The sequence below is a fragment of the Papilio xuthus genome, unplaced genomic scaffold, assembly GCF_000836235.2.
Source record: "Papilio xuthus unplaced genomic scaffold, Pxut_1.1 DF825946.1, whole genome shotgun sequence".
NCBI classification, from domain to species: domain Eukaryota; kingdom Metazoa; phylum Arthropoda; class Insecta; order Lepidoptera; family Papilionidae; genus Papilio; species Papilio xuthus.
Genome location: NW_013532703.1, coordinates 9,432,770 through 9,456,424, shown reverse-complemented (window position 1 = coordinate 9,456,424; position 23,655 = coordinate 9,432,770). Strand labels below are relative to the sequence as shown.

At 33.7% G+C, this 23,655-nt stretch overlaps 1 protein-coding gene across 1 annotated transcript in view; it reads right to left on the bottom strand.

The window, feature by feature from the left end:
* dve (SATB1_N and homeodomain domain-containing protein dve) overlaps window positions 1-15,270 on the bottom strand; it is a 72,840-nt gene extending 57,570 nt beyond the window's left edge. The window contains exon 1 of the mRNA XM_013321152.1: window positions 15,077-15,270. Within this exon, the coding sequence (XP_013176606.1) occupies window positions 15,077-15,166 (90 nt within the window). The 5' untranslated portion in view covers window positions 15,167-15,270. The remainder of the gene's footprint in view (window positions 1-15,076) is intronic.
* Window positions 15,271-23,655: the final 8,385 nt, after the last annotated feature.

Genomic DNA, 23,655 nt, shown 5'->3' with positions numbered 1-23,655 from the left:
TGTGAAGTCAACCAACCCGCACTTGGCCAGCGTGGCTGACTATGGCCTAACCACCCTTAACTTAGGGTAGGCTCCGAGCCCCTCGGTGGGGACGTATAGTGAGCTGATGATGATGAAAAAAAACTCATTATCACAAGTATTTATAAATCTGCCATAAACATTATCCTTGAATTTTTTAATAATCCACGTCTCTATAATTAAGCCAGCTATATAATTAAGTATTTACATAATACATTTGCACATAATTTACTAGTAGATAGACACAAATTCCAAAAATAACGACTTAATGTTCGTTATATACTATATACTAAAAAATATTGGTATGTAATTTACATAAGAATTTTATGTACTTCTGGTACTCTCAGAATTGATTACTTAGGTAGTGAAGGTACTACAATAAGGGTAGTATTGATTTATTTAGAGAAGTCAACACTGTCTACAGTAACCATGTAACGACCGAATATCACTTTAAATAACTCGAGTTAAAATAAATAAGTAACTAAATAAATATTATGAAATTTTATTAAAGTCATATTAAGTTAAAAACAATTGAGTGTTAAGTGTTTATACGAATTATAAGGTTGTTGCCAGTGTCAGGTTGGTGTCAGTTTAAAAATTGATTTTTCGTTATATAACATAGATAGACTAGCAGTGCCCGCAATTTATTTCACGCGAAACTACAAAAAATTTCTCAACAATAAAAGAATTTTATCAAAACGGTTTATAAATTTCGTAGCCAATTCAACGCAAACAAACAATCAAATCTTTCCTCTATATTAATATAGGTTTATAATAGGCTATTGTATTAAGCTTTGGCCGCCTCGTTAATAATCTATAATAATAAAAACTAATAAATTTTGTTGCCGCTCATTTACCATTTCAGTCTATTATAAATACGTCACTACTGTGGCATAGAATATTTAATTTTTTTTTTCGAAAAATGACTACTACCTTAGAGGATTGGTTAATCATTAAATTATACAAATGTCAACTAATAAAGATTAGAATAGTCCGTGCCGTCCATAGAGCTATAAATGTCAAGATCCGGCCTCTATCGCACTTAAATCAATCACTAATCTTATAATATATATACTCACATCATCTAATTAACATTTAGTCTAATAGCAAAAATTTTTTCAAACTTAAATATTAAAAAAATTGTCTTAAAAATATTTTTTTATCTAACTACTGTATCATGAAATCATTTTCAAATAGGTTAACATAAAGATCAATTAATCCTAATTTATTTCACCGAGATGAAGTTTGAGATAACTTTCTAAAAGAACCCTTTACTTCCCTTCTCAAGAGTACCTTAAGCTGCTTTACAAAGAACTTTGACAAACAAAGCACTTAAAATTCGTATCGGTCTAAGAATTTAAAAGACCATATAGAGCTTTAAAGCTATTCAGATTTAACGATTTGCGTCATTTTAAAAGATAACATCTAAGCGGATACCATATTAAAGATTTGGATAAAACACATCCGTACGTAAAAGATCTTAAAAATAGTATTCGTTCCTATTATCTTACTAATATTATAAATGCGAATATTTAGATGGATGGATGGATTTTTGAATGTATCTTAAGAACATATCTGGGTTAAATTTAGCATAGATGTAAAACATAGTCTGCAAGAACGCATAACCTACTAATTAATTTTTTAATGTCGCCCGGACAGAGTCGCGGACAACAGCTAGTATAATATAATATTATTACTTATTTTGCAGTATTTTTTGCTCAAAAGAATCTGGCAACAGTCGTGTAAACAAAACTATAAAGTTGTTACAGTTTAATTATAATAATTTAAACCTAATTACGCAAACGATTTATTTACCCCTTATGTGTAAACTTATCCATCTTACATTGTGTTTTTCATACGTTGGCATGCAAACACATTGAAAACAATTTCCTTATTAATTACTCATATCATTTGCATATACACCGTTGGCATCCCATACTGGGAGTACCATTATTGTAATTGAGTAAATTTTTTTTTAACATTGAAAACAGCGTTGCGGCGGTTAACGCAACCGATGCCAATCGTCACATCCGCCGATAGATCGATAAACGAGTGCGTGTCACGGAGCTACGTTATATTGCTCACGAATTAGTTTTTTTTTTTAAAACATACATCCCTTCCACAATCTTCTAACCCTTAATCCCCTATTACTGATGTTAAAAATTGGTTAATATACACTTCTAAAGTGGAGACCTTTTCTCCTTTCAATTTATAATAGAACTATGAGAGAATACTCAAGTCTTGAAAACTAATGTTTATAGAAAATAAATTTGAATGATTAATCGTGGCTTTAATTGTACATCAGTACTGTTATTTTAAGTTTGATATATCCTTCGGAAACCCGGCATAAATAATTCTTGTCTACCTACTACTGTTTTTAAAGAGCTTCCATCGTTACACGTCTGACAAGTATCTCGGAGATGGTAGGTCGATACGACCGCCGTTGAATTAATTACTTAATTTCAATGCGTGCACAGCTGTAGCCGTGTACGATTTCTAACGCAATACGGTAATTACCTGTACGATTCTCTTTTTCGCATCACTAATATTTTTGAAGCTTATCGCTCAACGTGTTCATAGATCGTAACGTTATTTACACGTTCGCATGAAATTACGTTAACGCCATCGAGCGAATAGAGATGGCCCATCTACAACGTTGAACATCGATGTTGGGAAAAATTTCTTCAATTTATCTTTTATTAGATTAAAACTAAATCATTACACATTCTTTTTGCGTTTATAATTGTAATTGATTTCATGCAACTTTGCATAAAAGCTTTGTTTAATAAGAAATGCGATACAGATGAATTTATTTGCTTTACATTGTCGTAATTATTATGATTAGTTAAATGCCATGTACATTTTGTATCCAATTGCTGGCATGCTGCAGTTTTAAAGTCCGCAAGGGCTGTGCACCTTTTCCGTAAACGGGGACAAAAATGTAAAACGGCAGCACTTGCGCACAAACGTCAGTAGCGTATAAATAATTATTTGCATATTAATGTGTTCAACAATGGATTACAAGTATCTACTTCACGTTACTACATTAACGTGCCGATGTTTGCATGTGTTTGTGCGACGTGCGACGCAAAGCTACGGTTGTCTGCGTTTCCGTCATTTGGCTGCGCGGGCGCGGGAGCCGCTGCCGTCGCTCACGCGTTTCGCATCACTCACCCCCACCCTCATAATAACTCGTTCGTTCACAATTTACATACAACTCGATATGCAATCGTCGTAGCTTTTTTTATATTATCGCGTATTCAAACGATAATCTAACGCTTCACCTTACAATGCGAATGAACTCTTGTACTGTTAGAAACGTACGATTCTACATATTTTTTTAGAAGAAACTTGATGAAGTGTATAAAAATGCATAGAATGCAATGCAAAGAGGAGTTGACCGAAGTAAATCGCAATAGACGCTAACACAATAATTATAATATTGTGAGAACTTTATATATGACTGCACGTATTATCTTTTAAAGTTTTTAAATAAACTCTTCAAATAAATGTTACCTTGAAACAATATAAGTGAATACGAAATAAAGTTAACTTCAAAAAAATAATAAATTATTTAATAAATTCGATGAAATCAAGCGCTGTAAGTACGCTAACACAAATAAAGCAACTTTGTAAGCTAATTCATCCGTTAAATGTTAATTAGGTTAGTTGTTTAGTTCATTCCATTTAAAGTATCTACTTCTAAGCAAAGTATTTCAAGAAGTCAAAGTCTGTATAACTGGACTAGTCGAAGGATAATCGAATTTATCCGCCTCGTCACGGACTCAGCCGCTATGTGGACGCATTCGATACGCGTGCAGTAGTTGAAAATCTATAATAATACAAGTTAATTCTACGAAATTGTGTGCAGTAAGGGACGCACACATGCGCTGGGCGTGTCGCCATGCACGAATGCGCTCTCCCCATTGTTTATCCCACGATTAAAACCAATTCAAATACTAACTCGCACTCCAAAATTAAGCTCAAGTGGTGCTACAGGACCCTTTGTTTTAGGCACAATACAAGCACTTGGTCGCCGCCGCGAAAGCAACAGACTTGGGTCATTTTAATTGCACCATTAATGAAAGTAAAATTTAGTAAAAAATTAACCTTACAATGTGAAATTAGGACATCTTAGTCTTTTATATATATCTTAGTTATTACATAATTTTAGTTGGGTAATCTTTTTATTGTATCCTGTTATAAAAGTTAACAGAAGCTGTTAGTAATTTTAAGCTTTTGTCGTACAAGCTACACAATTTGTCTAAAGTCCACAGCATTTGTGGTCGCGTAGAGTTCGCTTAGCATGGATTAAATAGTAGGGTGATGAAGCTGTTTTGTATGAGCTCTTCAGGCTGCGCCGGCGCAGACGACAGCTGACGCGGGCCGCTGTGAGAGCCGCGGATTTTTTAGTAATTAACAGGCCCATTGTTCTTTTATTAGTGTCGTGTATGGGGATTGCTATCTCGCTAAATTTCTCCTTTCATATTTTTTGTCATTCATTTCTCAACTTAGATTTTTATGAAGATTAAAGCTTCGCGGTTGAAGATGTCTTTGCCAAAACATTAATCTATTTATATGTTCGATTTACTGCCGTTTTTATTGTAAAATAAAACGATCACTAGGTTTAGACTATAAATTAATATTTTAACAATCTTTATTAATTAAAAATTCAAATTAAAATCAGTTTTTATTGGATGTTATATATGTATAAGTCGTGTCACATATCATTACGCATATAAATACTCTGTTTTGGAGTTTAATATTGAAACATAAATTTAATATAACTTAACTGAAAATGAACTGAATAAAGGTCATTGATATAGCGATTAACACATCGTTCTATCACAGTTGGACTATTAGCTATTAAAATTAATTTTGAATTCAAAACAAAAGACGCAGTTAGGTAAAAGCTTTAACGTGATACATAAGAATTATATACATATATGTACAAGAAAACGGGCATCAATCAAAGTAATATGTTTTATTTTGAGAGCACGCAAAAAGCGAGTTTATAATCATAGCCGGCAAACAATATTTACGCATGCTTTATCGTCAATCAATAATTAATATCTGGAGGCTGGATGGCTGAGACGCTCCCGAATTTCGCCGGGAATGATGAGGAGATCGCGTTCGCGTAATCGGCCCGGCAAAAAATAAAAATGAAGCAAATACGAAATACTCCATTACCGGAATCAAGAAATACATGGAGTCGACTTGCTACTAAAACTTATGTATACTTTTATTTTAGTTGACACTAATTTATTCTCGAGACAATCCAAGTTTATCGTTTATATGAAAAAAACATTGTAATCAATTTGTAAAAAATATATGTTACAAAACTGTCTGCAACTTGACAAAAAACAATACCAAAAATGTATTTAAAATCCATCCATTATCAAATAAACATCTCAATTCTATCGTAAAAGTAGAAATTTATTTTCTTATTTATCTTCTATGCCAAAACTACTGATAAGAATTTTAATGCTTTTTGGTTTTTTTCCACTTCGAATTCAAAACTTAAATTTAATTCAAAAAAATGTCTTGTGTTCAAAATGCTACCAAAAAAGAAGGTTTATAAATTATTAATTAATTCGCTCTATCTATGCTTTATTTTGCATAATTTAAACTTAATACAAAGACAAGATTATAGATATTAGTACCAATGTAACGTATTTTTAGGCAAAACTCTATCATCTTATCTTAGAAATCTAGTGTATTTTATATGTATGTGTGTAGTTTTATTAATCTATTAAACATATTTGCATACGTTTAAACTCTTAGCAATGTAACGAAATTTACATTTATTATACAACTTTGAGTAGTAGCTATAAAAATAGGAAGGATTAGATTTTAATCACTATAGTATTCTAATGTACAGGAAAATTATATTCGTTTACTCCATGGATTCGCTGTGCGTTTTGTATCGCATTGCGTATGCAGGGCGCGGCTGGTGCCGCCACGTCAGCTATTTGGTCCTGACCAGGGGCTAAGCCATTCAAGGCTAAGGCGCGGGGCCAGTTTTTGGCCGAGTCCGACCTGATCCGCCGCCTGGACACTTCACCCGCTACCCTGATATCACCTCACTATCACACATACAACCAAATACATTACAATACATATATATATATATATATATATGTATATATATTGTATTATATGTATTGAATGTATTTGGTTGTATGTGTGATATTGTATGTGTGACAAGTATGGCTGAAAATTGCTGAGAAGGTAGCTTAAAGCCAGGAGACGGATATAGGATACTATTTATTCATTTTTTTTCGAATTTATGCCTTGAAGAGCTGTTTGCCATTTAACTTACTAATGTTATAAATGCGAATGTTTAGATGGATGTCATGTGTTTGGATGGATGGGTGGGCTAAACTAATTAAGTTTTTTTATATATCCACGCAGACGGAGTCGCGGGCGACAGTTAGTTATAAATATAAAGCATATTACCAAACAGCTTGTGGAGATGAAAAAATTATTAATATTACACGTCTAAAACTATAAATATTTATTAATTCCAAATGAATGTATTTTATTAAATTAAGTTTCAAAATTATATAAACTAAAATAATGTAATCAAAATTTCTAAATTTCTTTCAAACTGCACTCAAATCTTATTATCTCTGACAATGTCGTCTTAGGATTTAATTAAGCAAGGTTTATGCAATTTACTTAAGCATTAGGGTGGCGCTCCTTTACTTAGCTTGTTCATTATTTATTGCACTCCTCAGGTGCGGAGATTAGGCTACCACAAAATCTTAAGATAATTCATCGTATACTCTCGATACATGAAAAGCTATACATATAATTTATAACTAACAGAAAGGGTACAATACTTTTCTATATAACGTTTTCAACAATACTATGCATCGCCCTTGCAAAAAATTCGAATCGAGCACAACTATCAATTTGTTCATTCACGATCGCATTTGATTAAAATATTGCGAAAACTTAATGTAGTCCGCGCGGTGAACAATGTTGACACAAAAAAGTATGTCGTCAGAAATTAGATACATCAATTTCAACGATGAAAGACTCGCAAATAAGCGTTGTAATGAACGAAAGAAAAAAACCACGACAATGATAGATAAATAACTTTTAAGTCACGTTGAAACTTAATAAGAATTGATTTCGTTAGGATTAAGTAATGAAAAATGTATATTTCAAGTGGAAATAATTGTGACATGGACAGCGTGTAAGTTAAATTAAAAGTTTTGAATGTAGCCGGGAAACGGGAAGCGGGAAGGCGGGAACGCGTTCCCGCCAATAATTGCGCGACGAGCGCGGCGCGGCGCGCGCACAGATTATCGCGAGTGCGTTCGATAACGCATGCTCACGAACGCGTTATTAAATTTATTCCTTTTTTCGCCAGAATCTGCATAATGAGGGGGGGCAAAAAGCAGGTAATCGTTAGATTGCGCGACGCCTCGGAGAAAGGCGAGCATTTTTGTGTACGTACATTTGGATTTTCAAGAATCGATGCATATTTAAGTTGCAGTTCATTTTTTACTGTTGAGACAAACGAGCAACAGTTTTATTTATTATCAGTGATGAGCGTTATCACTTAAATACCATCATTCAGACAAGTTAGTGATGTCCTTATTTGAAATTCTATGATTTTATAACTAACACATATTACTATTATCTAGAGGATTTCTATTTTACTATACCTTACATAATATAAAATCTTGTATGATAGTGGAGACCATTTATTTAAAAGTACTTTCATACGCTTTATTGAAAACCTCACGAGTTCTTTTATGTTAATATAAGTTCGTAATCCTACCAACTTCCACTAAATCATAATAATATTGAAACAAGTTTTAAATAAACAACATACATATATACTTAACCAAGAAGCATTTAGAGTAAAGTAATACGAATCCTTATTTAATCACATTTCAAGGAACTCGCCAAAAATGGCATACTAAGTAAGTTTCGATCCTGGTCCGTGTTAACTGAACACCCAGATCGTCCTGCCCACCCGCGAACACGCAAAAAGCGCGCGAATGCGGTCTCGTACTCGCAGCAGCTCCTTATCTTGAACCGCGCGATAAAAACAGCGCACGGCTGTACTGCACCGGCGATATCGCAACTCAGAGTTCAAGTTTTGATAAATCAAATTATATATAGACAATGGCGCTGCAAATTGCGCACCAAATCTCATCGATGGTACGACACCTACGGTAGAAATCTTTCGAGTTTAATTTATTCCGGCAATTTTTTTAAGTAGCTCTTCGTGAGAAATTTGCTTTGTAACAGGATCGGGGGTGATGTAAAAAAAGCTGCGCGCGTGTCGTCGGTCGTCCGGCAAGTAGCCAGTAAATTATGGTTAGTTTTTGGTCGCGTCCGCGCAATGCGGCCTCGCGGCTTTTCGACCGTCCCCGCCCGCGACCCCGCGCGTCCCGCACGCCCCGCGCCCGGTCACAGACCCCGACACACCGTCAATCTCCACTACTTATCCGTCCGCTCCGATACCTTATATTAATCATTTTTCTTCCAAAAACGAGACGCAATAAAGATCCTATCTTCCCGGGCCGGGAGCAGTTCCAGGCGGCAGGCTGTAGACTTCGCAACGCGACGATTGACAAAGGCAATATCGCAAACTATATTTATTGAAGTATGCATTGTCAGACTATAAACTGGTTCATTGTGCCGCCAAAATTAATCTTAGGGGTTTAGCTGCGTCACAAAGGCGGCGTGCCGGCGCGTACGCCGGCTATTACAGACACCATTTTATAATTACGTTTTTAAATAGTTTTTTCGATCGAGCTACACATTAAAACGTCAATGTAAATAACTTGTTAGCCGCAATCTCATTTCTCAGCGATTGGATATTACAATAGTGTACGTGATTTGAGAAAGGTAACGGTGTCGCCGCTTTATCCGCGAGATGGAGCCCATTACGACGGCGGCGCGTGCTAGCCGCGGACCGCGCGCTCGCCACCGCCACCGGCCAGTGGCCACTCGCTCCCCGCCAGCCACACCACAAAAACTCACTCCCCGATGACAAGAATTAACCTTACCGTGCACATCGACTCGATTAATTGTACGTTTTACATTTTTTTATGTATCGCAAATTGAAGTTTGCGAAAAAGTCGCCTATGTCGCATCGGTAGCGCGATGAAAAACGCAGCTAATATCTTCGAGTTAATCAACGTTCGAACAACAAAAGCAAGAGCGTACGTCATCTTCGAGTCGAAACACAAAAAACAGGATGATGCTCGAAATCCGAGAAAAAAATGATCCACGTCAGTTAAGGTTCGATTATAACATCACAAAGAAAACAGTCGCGTGGCGAGTAATAAGGTTTGAATCCAATCACCTTGGCGGCGGCAGCAGCAGCCAACGCAAATTGAACCATGGAATATTTCACTAGCCACGCCCCAGACGTGTGTAATTGCACGGATTTATCAATCCACTTTACGGCTCCAAACAGTTTTTGTGGCGGACAGTGGACGAGGCACGCGGCACGCGCCACTTTCTATCTACCTATCTGAAGATGTAATTTGGGTATAATGCTTTTTTGTACTGATTTCTGCGCTTTATAAGATGATGAAGTCCATATACGATAACGGTACTGGTGTTTCTACTTTGTTGTCATGATGAAAGTGTTAATATTGAGTACATCAAAACCTAATTTAATGTATTGATTGGAGTCTGAATATCTTTAGAGACTAATATTAGTAGGTACTGTGTTCAAATCACAAATACGTAAAAGTAAACGATTCTATCATTCATCATGCTGTGTTGTTTTAAACCTTGAAGGTATAAAGACTTTATAATATATACATGACTTGTGTAATTCCACTCATGAGATTCTGGTGAAAAAAAAATTTAATTCTCCTATTATTTAACCGTATTTTTTTCTGAAATCCTAGACATTTGTTAAAATTCGATAGACTTTCAAATTTATTATTATTACATATTAGTTTGCATTTTTTTGCCGTTTGAAACGAAAATATTGTCATTACGTTCATTTAAACCGGTTTGCTAACACTTATAAATATTGCCCAATTTTATTAGACAGTCGATATTATATTGAAAGCATCGTATAAAAAAATAAGCTATAAAAATCACCTAAATTTTCAGAAAAAAATAAATCGATGACAGCCATAAACTCTAAAATGTTGTGTCTGATCAGTGTTGCTGACCCACATTATTTAAATGCGCCAATATTTTAAAGGCTAATGTTAGCTACAGAAGTAATTTTATGCAAGACATGGAATGAGCGAGATGCATATACATAATAGATAAGTCACAGAGCAAGATAGTATCTCTCGTTACCATCACATGACAGTTTTGAACTATTGCATAGCTGTTATCAACTTCAGACATTGAAATCTATGTGGCCAGTATTGTATTAAAATTTCGTATTGCATACCATAACGCGCACTATTTTCCGTTCCACCCGGCAGCCGCAACACGCATATCAGTAAAAGGTAATACAAAGTTATCGCGGGAAACAATAATCCGAGATAATGGATTAGCTCACAGCCGTATATTTATAAACACCGCTATCGATATCGATATTATTAGTGGACGTCAAAATCGAATTATTCTTGATCGATTATCGTCGACACAGATTACTGGCCGGTAGCCGTTTTAGATAACAATAATTGTATTTGTGCTTTGATTTATTTTTTTATATTATAATTTTATTTTATGCCAGTAAGATTATCTTTATAGCGTTATCAATCCTTGGAATGTAATATGCAATGAACCCGGGATGTAGTTGATTTGTGTATTTCCAAGAAACCGAAATATTTCGTAATTTTTTTTGCATATCGCACGGATGTAACACGGCCGTTGAAGTACCAGGACCACAGAATATCAGATATAAGTCTGCACCCTTTCAATGTTATTATTAAATAGTACTAGCTACAGGTCACAAAGGTGCAGCTTTTTTAAATAAAAAAGACAAATTGCATGTTAAAAAAATTTTAAACATCGTACTTGAAATTATTTTGGAATATTTATAGCAGAGTCGCATAACACAAAAAATAAAACGTTCTACTCGTGCTCTTTTCATCATAAAATCCAAAATAATTATACACGTAAGGGTTTTCCATAGTTTGTTTTATAGATTAAACAATAAAGTAAAGGACGTGGATGTCTAATTGTAGTTTGTTGCAGATAAACCCATATTTACCTACTGTTTATCTGTCTCCAGTTATTATATCTTTGCCTATTCAAATTGATTGTGATTTGAAATACATAAGTATTTATTGTTCTATTTAACATACTGACATGTTTGAAGATAAGTAGCGCAGTGGAAATTCACTGTGCGATTCCAAACAAGGCTTGTCTACATTCTCAAATATGATATGATAAAGAAACAGATTAAAATCTTTATTATGCTACGAAAGTCACAATTTACTTATTGTCAAAATCAGAAAGAAGCAAAAAAACTAAATTTTTGAACCGAGGGGTCCACATAAACTATTAAAAAAGAAATAGTGCTAAAGGGCTACAGGGAATGGCTATAGGAGGTAGGTACCTCCTCCTCCTATAGCCCATAAGTCATTAACATTAACTTACTTGACTTCAAGTCCTATGTCCCCGTAGTGGGGCAGAGGACAGTCATCATCATTGATGCATGTAAAATTTTGAAATGAGCTTACGAAAAAAAGTTTCGAAATCTCTCATTTATCGTAAACTTTTTAACCCAATACGCTTATTAATTTGAAAGTTATTTTAATTTGTATGTAACATATTAGCATAAAATGAAAACAGATAAAATATTTTTGGAAATTTGGATTTTATTTTTCTTAGTGCATATTCTAAAATACAATCAGTAATAACCACGTAGAATTTCATAAGAACGAATTGAAGGGGTTTCTAAGCGCCTGTGGTTTTTCTGAACCGAATCTCTGTTGTTCATTGCGACATTGCTCCAAAGAAACTTTGTTGCAATCAATTCATTCAATTTATGTTTACTAATATTTGTATTGATTTTAAATTTACAATCTTTGCGATTATCTTACTATTAAAACCGAAGTACTAGTAACAAATTTCTTCTTTGAAATAAATGTTAGATTTACATTATTAATACTATGAATATTCATCTGGTCATCTAATCTTCAATCCATTAGGTCAATAGTCAAAGCTTTGGATTAGAATCTATCCATGAAACCCTACCTTAATATAAACCGTGGCATAGAACATAATATGGTTGTTGTAGAGATAATTTGAATCACTTATTTTGTTCATAAAATATCTCTCAAATACACATTAAATAAAACGTTATAAATAATATCGACAATTGAAAATAACAAAAACGTGGAGTATAAAACACTCACCCGCGACTATCCGCGCGAAATTACAAAAACTTCACAGTAAGCATATGTGTTCTTCCAGACTATGTTCTATATCTATGCCAAATTACATGCGTACGTTCTGGGATTGCATCCATCCATCCATCCATACATTAGCATTTATAATATTAGTAAAATGGAAGCCAGGTGTGTTTATAAAGTGACAAATGAAAATCAATGATCTCTGTCCAATCATTAATCAACTGTTACTTTAAAAAGTCAAACAAATAAATATTTATTTTTATTATACTTACTACAAGCTATTGGCAGCATCGTGAAGATCTATTAAGATTACAAATCTGATTTCGCACCTCATTACTATTATTTTTTTATTTCTTTCTGTTTGAATACGACCGGACCAACCAATTATTTTGAATGCACTAATTTCGAATTAATGACAGTGATTAAGAAACGACTATATTAGCTATGGTTTAATGCCTTCGATCTCAAAACCATTAACAAGCCACGTTCCGCTTTCTTAAATACTTCAATGGAATTCCATAATTAATATTAGATTTGCATTCCATATTACTAAATGTCATATTTCGTAATAGAAGTTTTAATATATAAATATTATAATAAGTATTACATTTATCACAAATCTGTACATAAAAATAAAATTGGAGTGTCTGTTTGTAATATTGAAATAACCGTTTATTTCAACGTGTATATAAATATATATATATATATATATAAAGTAAATGCATCAAAATGAAATTTTTTTACAATTTTTGTCTGCCTGTTTGTTTGTTCCTGGTAATCTCTGAAATGGCTGGACCAATTTTAACGGGACTTTTATTGGAAGATAGCTGATATAATAAAGAGTAATTTAGGTTACGTTTATTTTAGAAAAAAATCTTTTATTTTATAAAAATAAAGTATTGTCGCAATGTCCAAGTCCTGTCCTGTACCGCGCGCATCCCAAAGATATTCACGCGGACGAAGCCGCGGGCACAACTAGTTTACAATAACATTTGACCAGAATTAAGTGAGAATTAGGTAACTTATATCAAGATTTTTTTTAATAATAACATCTTCTTTTGACATATAACATTGAATAAAACAAATATAGATTTTATCGTGTTGCATACTAATCGCTGTTGCCATCTTCATATTGACCACTTCCATATTGAATAAGAGTCGTTAATAAAAAAAAAACAATAATTCCGACGCTTATCAAGACATTCAGATTTAAAAACATAGCTAAAAATGAATAGAGTATCGAACACCTAAAATCTTTTGAACACTAAATTTAATATGTGACTACTAGTAGTTATTTCCATTGATAATATTATAATTATAACATAATAAATAAAATTATAATCTTTAATATCGATGATAAATAACATCAAATCGATCTCAAAAGTCTGAACCTCGAAAACCAGTCACGAACCAAAGTATTTTTTAATCGACCCTCAAAAATAAAAAATAAACATACATTAGTTGTATTGACATTTAAAAATAAGAAATAATATAATAGTTTAGAGGAAAATTATAAACTTCCTTTCCGCAAATCAAAAAGCAAATCTTTAATTTTGGATTTGTGATACCGCCACCATAATTCGTATTATAATTTCAAGGTTAAATTAAGCTATAAAATTTTGTGTAAAGCACAATGGCTGTACAAATTGGTTTCCTTTTACACCATTTTTTAATTGATATTTAATTTGTAAATCACAATTAACTGTTAATTTAATATTACAAAAGATAATTTCGACAGCCGTTATTTTACTTAATCATCGACATTCCATAACCAATAAGTAATCTATTAAATACTCTATACTGAAATACTCGTTATGTTTACTAAGAGTCAAAATATCTGGTCGTAAAGAACATATGGTTTTAAAAAAAAAACCGTTGCTAAAAAATCTTTACTAATTGCATTATGTTTTATTTTTAGCGTAAAACTATCCAAAAACGTTTTTTAATCTAATCATTTTTTTAAGTTGATTTATATTTACAGTTTTAGAGATATCTGAGGAAGTTTCCTTTTTTCCAATGTTTTAGATTATTGTTGACTTACTTAAAGAATTATAAGAGGATAGGTATTTCTAAGCAAAATAGAACTTTAATGTTCCTCACGCTTATTTTGTACTAGCTGTCGCCCGCGACTCCTTACGCACGGTATTGAAAAAAACTTAATTAGTAGCATACGTGTTCTTTCAGACTATTCTACATCTATACCAAATTTCGCTATAATCCGTTGGGCCGTTCCAGAAATACCTACAAACATCCATCCATCCAAACATTCGCATTTATAATATTAGTAAAATTTTTAAAAGACATCAAGCTTTCAGTCATTCGGATTGTAAATGATTTGGAATTGCGTCGTATCGAAGTGTCCTTGCTGAAATATCACTTACTATTGTTAGTATTGAAATTATTTTTATGCAAGTGTACGTGTTACATTATATTTATGCAAATGGACGTTATCAAGATGAACTTGGCCGCTTATTGTCTAGGTGAACCAATTAGGCGTGTATTGTCTTACAAAATCACAAGGATCCTGACAGAATTAATACGTACAGTTTATGCGCAGTTTTCAGAACTTCAAATGTCATATTAACAACAAAGCTTAATTTTAAATCTAACCTTTACAAATTATTGCTATGATGAACAATTATTAATATACATTCTTAGTTACATATAATTATAATTTACACCTTGTTTTTATTAATTAACTTAATTCAAACAAAAGCGGTAAAGAAGTGTATTAAATGCAAAAAACTGACCTGCGATAAATCACTCGGGGCCTCTGATTTGACAGTATTGGCAGCTGCCCATGCCTCGGCGAATGTCTCCATAGCACTCTGAAAGTCCATTTTTGTTACAGAATCACGACGACATCGGCATAACGAAATTTCACTGAAACATGCGCCCGGTGCGGGCAATACTATAACCGCAGACACGTTCGCTTCGGCCGGCCGGCGGCGCGGTACTGACTCCGCTCGGCCCCGCCCAGCGAACCGCCCGCGTCGAGAAAAACCGATACCGGCCGAGCCTTACCGTTTCAGCGCTTTTCTTTTTTAAGCCGCTATTTTAACGAGTTTCGGTGTTTTTTTTTTTCATTTCATCTAAAGCCCGGCCCACGGTGGTGGTTGGGCGGCCTTTAGATTTATTTACACTTGTAATTCGCAGTGTTCTATGCAATATGCGAATGCTAAATTTGTTGTACGGATGATGGATGCGAGCGAGGCGTTATCTTGTTATACGATTACGCGCCGTATTGAGCGCTACGTAATTCGACGTCACTCGGCTTCATTTACACTCATATCTTCCAGTTGCGCGACTAACAAACTATTATATCCCCTTTAAACAGCTATACAGAACACGGTTTACAAACTAATTAGCAAGATTACTCATTGAACTAAATTTATAGGTCTATAGATTTTTATTTAATTGAACATTACCGCGGACGTAATTTAGCATGATTTTAAAAAAAGGCTATCAAATCAGCTAATTGCAATAGAGTGGCAAATGGGCGAGGCGCAGAGTACCCGTGGAGGAGGCATTTTTATTCATTAAATAAATCACAGCAGCTTCCCGTCTGCTCCGGGATATAGGAAAAAAATTGTCACGGCTTCCTATAATTTTGTACGTGGCCGTTTAAGCGATGTTACCGCCTCGCTTTCCGCTTCTTTCTAATTTTTCTTAATTTTCAAAAGCTTTGTGTTTGCTTCGTAATTACTAATAATGACATAGTTTAATATGACAAATCATTTTATCAAGTTAATACCGAAGTTTTACAGTGGGTTCAATTTTATATAACTTACAGTCCATTTTTGTTCTTGTATACGCGAAAATAATCACTATATGAATGATAACATAAAGGTATAATAATATTTAAATAAAATTTTACTAATATTATACATGCAAATGTTTGGATGGATGTTTGGTTGAAGGTATCTCCGAAACAGCTCAACGGCTTTCGATGATTTTGCGCATATGTAGAAAATAGCTTGGACGAAGACATAGGCTACTTTTTATTCCGCAAGGACGGAGTCGCGGGCGACAGCTAGTCTGACATAAAACCAATTCAAAACTGAAAACTCATACGCAACAGGTTTAAAATTATTTAAATAAGCAAAGAAAAATCCACAAGTTATTGCGCAGCGATGAATCTGTTCTGTAGTGTTTCAGTTAATTATATATATACAGTTTTATTTATACATATGTATTTATAACGATTAAATCATATTATATAAGAGATATTTAACTTTAACTAGATGGTAACATACAACCTGTCATAGTTCTGCAGATGTCGAGACAACTTTATTTATTTAATCTTTCCATTTATTTGCGTTGCGATATCTATACAGTGTATACTACAAGCTGTCAACCGCGACTCCGTCCGCAAGGACTTAAAAAAGACGTTATTAGTAGACTCTAGTTCTTCCAGACTATGTTCTACATCTATGCCAAATTTCAGCAAGATCCATGCAGCCTTTCTGGAGATACCTTCCACATATTCTCTTTTTTGATTTTAGTAAGATGTTATATTTAAAGCCTGATTATTTTAAGAATCAATTAACGAGGTTCAGGCTAAGCGCCATCTGCGCTCGGCCACCTCAAGCCCGGTGAAACTGTAAATGCCTCCTCAAGGCAAACAGTGACTACTCAGTCACAAAAAAAAATTAAGAATCAATTGCTGTAGCTGTTTGTATGTTAAATGTTTTGTTAAAAAAAGATACTTCATACATTTCATCATACATCCCTCCCTACTGATATGACCTTGTAATAGTAATTTAGCAAAAATCGAGTTTCTAAAACAAAGTGACGAAATTTTAAAAACTATAATTCGCCTTGTCAATCTTGACCCGCAATTTTTTGTAAATTGACATAATCTTTAGATTTAATGTGATATAACTTTGCTACTAATAAATACTAGGAGTTAAATATTAAGGAATTTGAATTTCTCTAAAAAAACGTTTTTTGCCTTTGATTATTTGCTACAGCGTACTTTCTTGCTCCTTATTTCTTTAAAACTCCAAACTTTAGTAGCTTCTTTTACAGTATGACTACCAATTAGAACTATCTTTTGATTCATTTTGTTTTAATATTACCTGTTGCCCGCGACTCCGTCTGCGCGGTATTAAAAAATAAGTAGCCTTTGTGTTCTTCCTGACTATGTTTTACTTGTATGCCAAATTTCATGAAAATTTGTTGAGCCGTTCCGTAAATACCTTCAAACAAACATGCATTCATCCATCCATCCATCCATCTATGTACTTTCGTATTTACAATTAGTAAAATTGCAAAACTCATTGTTTAAAAATCGCCTCAAAATACATTAAGAAGCATAAATACGTTTAATAATACCCATCATATTTCCCTGAAGATTATCAAAATATTAACTCGAAGCGGCACCCTTAAGTAGACAAGAGATCCGTTACAAAGATAAAAACATTGAACGTAAGTAGGGCAATAGCAATATAGGTAGCGATCCGTACCTTTGTTTATACCGATTCTTTTGTCTCTCCGACTCGGATAAAACAAAAGAAAACATCAATGGAGCACAAACAATCACCGCTCACTGAAAACCGTACTAAGTAAAGAATTTACGATGTACTCTACAATAAAAAGGACCTGTTTAGTTTATTCTATAATCTTTTTAAAGAATTAGATATAGGAGTAATCCAATAAAAGGTAACTAATGCTCTGTTCTCTTCATCTTGCCTTTTCATTTAAACGTAGGTTTCAACTACGATATATATAATATTTAGACAATACTTTTTTGAATAATGTATAAAACTACGCGTAGCTTCTATTGGGGTACTTATTTAAGTAGCTGAAATACACGGATGTTGATACCAGTTGGCTGCAACGGACATCCACTTAACTCTTATTATGCATACTAAAATTAGGTTCACTAAAAATACTTATTCACTTCGCTATTTCAGCGATTTAAGGCCGCTCGCTCGTTTGTCACCTTGTAATTTAAAAATGCTATTTGTTGTTGGACTTTACCCCAGGTAGAGGCGTTGCACAAATTTTACGAAATTGTTCTAATATTCATACAGTCTTACCTTACCTACGTCATAAAAATAATAGTCAAATCATTGTAACTGTGCGTAACTGTGAAGTGTGAATTAATATAATATAGGGTCAATGTTTAACACAACGTTTCGCAAGTATCAAATTATGCTAAAGGAATAATTGTTTTTAAGAAATAGGAACATAAATAACTCCGGTACGTAACATATCAAATATTCATTTAACACATTCGTATTTGTCTTGTGACGTTTCGTGCTAAAAATATCAAAGATATATTGAACTTTGATTTCAACTTGTTAATAACCCAAAAATAGTACGACACAATAAGCAATGTAGATAAATTATTTGTAAAACCAATGAAATCTTAAAGAGAATGGTGAAAACCAGTCTTGGTTTCATAATTGTATCATTATCATCGTCAATGTGTACTTATCCCTACGGAGGGTCGGCACAGTACGTACTACTCATCCATACATCTATCAGCTGTCATATCTGAATCCACTCCCTTCTTACGCATATCAACTTTCACGCAATCCATCCATATTTTCTTTGATCTTCCTCTACCTTTGGAGCCATCCATTTTCAATTTCATTACTTTTTTAAACAAATGAAATATTTTATAATTGTTTAATTTAAATAATATTTAATTTAATTGTTTTATAGTGGTTAGTTATTTAGTAAGATTATATTTTGAATAAGTTTCCATGATGTACATTATAATATACTTATAACCTAAATATTTAATGCTTTGTGTAAGTCAGAATTTAAATGAGAATGTTTTTATGGATGTAAATAGAGAGAATACATAAATAATTAAATGGAGTGTATTACGAAAAAAAAAATATTACTTAATTATTAAATTCAAAAACAAGACAGAATCTTACGTAAAGAGAGTTGTGTGGTTCAAATCACTGAAATTATCAAGTCCTTTTAGTCATATTCTTAATTTACATTTATCATTCATCGTTCATTCGTTTTTTGAATTTACATCACTAATTTTAATACCAATCTGAAATGACTAAATCGTGTTACAAACAAATCTTCCACTATTCACACTAATGCGTAAACACTACGAAATCATTTCATAAGCAACCATATAGGTATCGGAAACTGACAATCAAATTTCCCATAATACTATTGAGTCACGATTGTAAAATAAGAGCCACCAAATTGTTTAAGCAAACACGATGGATACGTCAGTAACTGTCCGCTATTAACGCCTGAATAAAGTCTTTTATCTTTTTAGCGGCTCCTGGTTTCTAGTTTAGACGAGCATGTGTGTTTACAAACTTATATTGTAGCTAACAAAATATGATTCGTTCAACAATGATCTTTATAACAAAGCAATAAGACTCACTTTAATGTTTATGAAATGAAAATAAAATTCGTTTTCTACTAAGGGCCCTTAAGCGGTGTTCGGTCTGAACTCGATTCACTCACGTATCGTATGTGTTGTTTTTTTTTGACAGTTGTTTAAGAATTATCTCGTTTTAGGAAAGTAGTACAAAATGGCAACTCACTTATCTGCATAGATACAGTGTGTTATTAACTATAGGAAATTATATTCTAGGCTGAATAGTTGAAATAAAATCTAGAAAATAATATTATATTATTAAAATATGCACCAAAGCTTCATTTATAGAAAAAGAAGACTTTATATTATTGAATATTTTAATAAACCTACAAACAAACAGCATTTAGTTAAGGAAGTCATTGTCTATAGAGTATGTATCCATAACTTTTTTTCTTTAGTTTTTAACTTTTAGATAATTTCTGTTTATGAAATTTGAAACTTTATAAGTTACAAAAAGTACAGTCCCTTAGTGTTGCTTTTTATCACTAAATAAAACCTACAATAGCATAAAATAGACTCTGAGTGTAGTTAAAAATATTAAGTAACACTATAAAGAGATATATATGATTTAAGGCGCCAATGTGTCATTTTTTTTTTTATTTCTGTTAAGCTGCAAATTACTTTCGCACTAAATACACTAGCGAATAGGTTCATTACGTATAGTTATAAAAGGCCAGGAATGTAGAAAGGAATGCACGCAAGTTAACCTCAATGTACTTACGTATAAGATAAACTTGTCTAGCATTGCTTAAAATAACTATATTATGTTAAAGTGACTATATTTGATGTCACTTATTTATGTTGTAAAAAGTTTAAGAGAATATTCACAAGATTAGTGATGTAAAAACAATTGCAATCGAGAAGAATGCTCGTTTCTATGCCAAGTACAATTTAACTATCATAAGCCACTCCTTTATATCGTAGAGATGAATACTTAATGCTACTTTTTATATTTAACTTATCCTATAAATAAAATGCCATAAGAATAAAGTTTTTAAAGCTTCATACCTTGCCAATAAATATGTTATTTACAATTAAATTTAAGATAATATTAACTTAGCTTAATTGTACTTGTTTCCTAAGTTATAAATATGTAATAGGTAGAGTTTGATGAGGTATCTGTGAATGAGCTTGTATGATATCAAATATCATAAGTTCCCTCAAAGCATAAGCTCTGTCTACCTCATTTAGGTTGCAGGTTTTTGAAAAGCCTTGAAAAAAGGGACCAATGGGACATTGGTATAATAGAATCCTGACTTGACTGTAAGTGGGCGAAACTTATTTCCAGCTGAAATAGATGACTTACTCGAACATTGGGAGCACATATCCTAATCCGCCTATATCCGAGATACCAATGGCGAGACTAGGCGTTAACATTTGCTAAAACCTCCTCCAATGCGGGTGTTGGCTGGGTTTAGGTTTATCCGTTATCCGGTAGATTAGGCGCGGTGCGGCGGGCGGAGTCTCGCCACGCCCACCGGTCGATCGCGGGCGCTTCGGCCGCCGCTCTCCGGCACTGATCATAGTGCCGCTAGCCGCTATCTCCAACAGACGTGCCACGCTCATCCGAGCAACTGATAACCACAAACAGCTACCATCAATAGCCAATAACCAGTTACAGCCGGTTGCAGCTAGATTACTTACAATGACGATTGTTGAATGGTTAAGTGGTTCAAAGTATGGACTGCATACAAATAGTCCTTAGTTCCAATATTTTGATTGGTATCGTAACTATTGGGAATGTACAAATTTTATCAACTCACTCGAAATTCTCGCAGCAAATAAATTAAATAGCCTCATTTTCAGATACAAAGATGGGTATAACAATAAACATATTTTCTATATGGAATGGAATGTACTGATAACAGTAAGAAAAGTTACTGCCCGTCTACAATCCAGTATATCTTAAAAAGCAATCCCCTCCGAGCAACATTATAAGAACCAGACATTACGTCACCTCTGAATAACTTATTAAAAAAAACGGCTTAAATAAACGTACAATATTTTTATTTTACTATAATAATAAGTGTGTCTTTATCCTTTCATAAATATAATAGATAAAATAATTCGCAAGGTGAATCGCGACCTCGCGCTACGACCTACTTTTATTATTCGCGACCGTCTCTATTTTATCATTATTAATTCAAACGACCTTGCATCAAAGTAGAGAATGCATTTTGTTCGTAAAACTAAAAATATATCCAATGGTATATATAAAATTGAATAATAGTTAGTAATTCATGAAATTAATAATAAAAAAAAACATAAAAGAGTCTTATTTGCGGAGTAAGCGTGTAATATACGTTGTACTCACGACGGCTGGTTGTAGTCGACTAAGCAAAGACCTGAGACTGAGACAATGCCACCTGAGTAGGAGGGGGGAGGGCTGAGGAGGCCCCGGAGAGGGGGGAGCCCCCTCTGATACGAATTTGTTATCTCGACAAAGTAATACGATGGAAGATTAATTCTCGCGACATGCTAGACCGTTTGAATAGATCCCAGAGCCGTTCTGCGATGGAATTTTTATCATTGTTACAGTTTTTACTACTTATAACCTACTTATTTACATATACTGTAGTAATAATAAAGTTTTATTTAAATTACCTTTGATACTGTTACGTCTGTGTTTATTACTTGTTAAGTTTTTATGCTTAATTACTAATTATAATTGCTCTTTACCTGACTGAGTCAACACGATAATGTTGTCGCAAGTATGTGTTTTTCAATTCTAAAGTGGCCTCTTGTTGTATAAACGGTTGAACCTATTTTGGTTAGTGTGGTGCCATACAACGCGTATTCTTCAACGGAGTATTATAAAGTGCAATTATTCGTGTTTATTAATACATCCTTATTTAAATTATTCGTTTTTGTAATGTCTATTAAGACTTGTTTGAATTAAGTAACGAACTTAAATTGCTTTTTAATCTTTTTTATATCATAAGGTGGCAAACGAGCGAGCGGCCATCTGAAATCGCTGAAATAGCGAAGTGACCGTTGCCCATAGACATGCGCACTTGCATATCCTTTAATCGACGGAGGAGAGGATGCACAGAAAGAAAACATTTCTATGCATCCTCTCATCCGGAAGGTCCACTTCTACTTCCCATCCTTTCCTTATAAGAAAAAGGGTGGGAAGGGAAAGAGGACTAAATTAGGCCTCCGGGACACACACTCATCAGACGAAACGCGGCATTGCTTCAACTTCACGCCTGTCTTCTGTGTGGTCGTGGTATTCCACCGGGCGAGCCGGGCCAATTCGTGCCAATCTGACTTCGCTAAATCACTTTTTGGTGTTATTAAATTTAGTTTTGACTGCATTTTGTCATTTACTTTATGTACTGTGCTACTCGAGTCCTTTGAATCTATATTTATTAAAAAGATAGAAAATTTAGAAACATTATTAACCCTTAATTTGATGGTGTCCAGTGTGACGAACAATTAAAAAAAATCTACTCAACCAGTTTAGAGAAAATTACGTAAGTATGACTTTACTAAAAAAACAGTTTTTTTGCTACAAAAAATTTCGTCGAATTAAGGGTTAAACAAGAAATCATTTGATTAAATTAAAATATAAGGTTATCCATGTGGTAACGCTGTACTGGAATGATGAATGTAGAAATAATGACAAAGCACATTTATGTTGCGAAAAAGTAAAAGTGTGGTAGTCTTGGTGTAAATATTTTAAGTAAACTTTATTACACGTGTGTAAAGTGAAAATCCCTCCAAGTACCATTTTTTTATAGGAGAAGGGGGCAAACGAGCAACGAATCGCCTAAAATTATCTGATCCGACGCCCATTGACATCCGCAACGCCAGAGGTACCGCAGATGCGTTGCCGGCCTTTAAGGAAGGAGTACGGTCTTTTCTTGAAGGCCCCTAAGTCGTAACTGTTTGGAAATACCGTTGAGTACTATAGTTTACCGTTTTCCATACTTACCTTATATCTCATACGAAACACAGAAC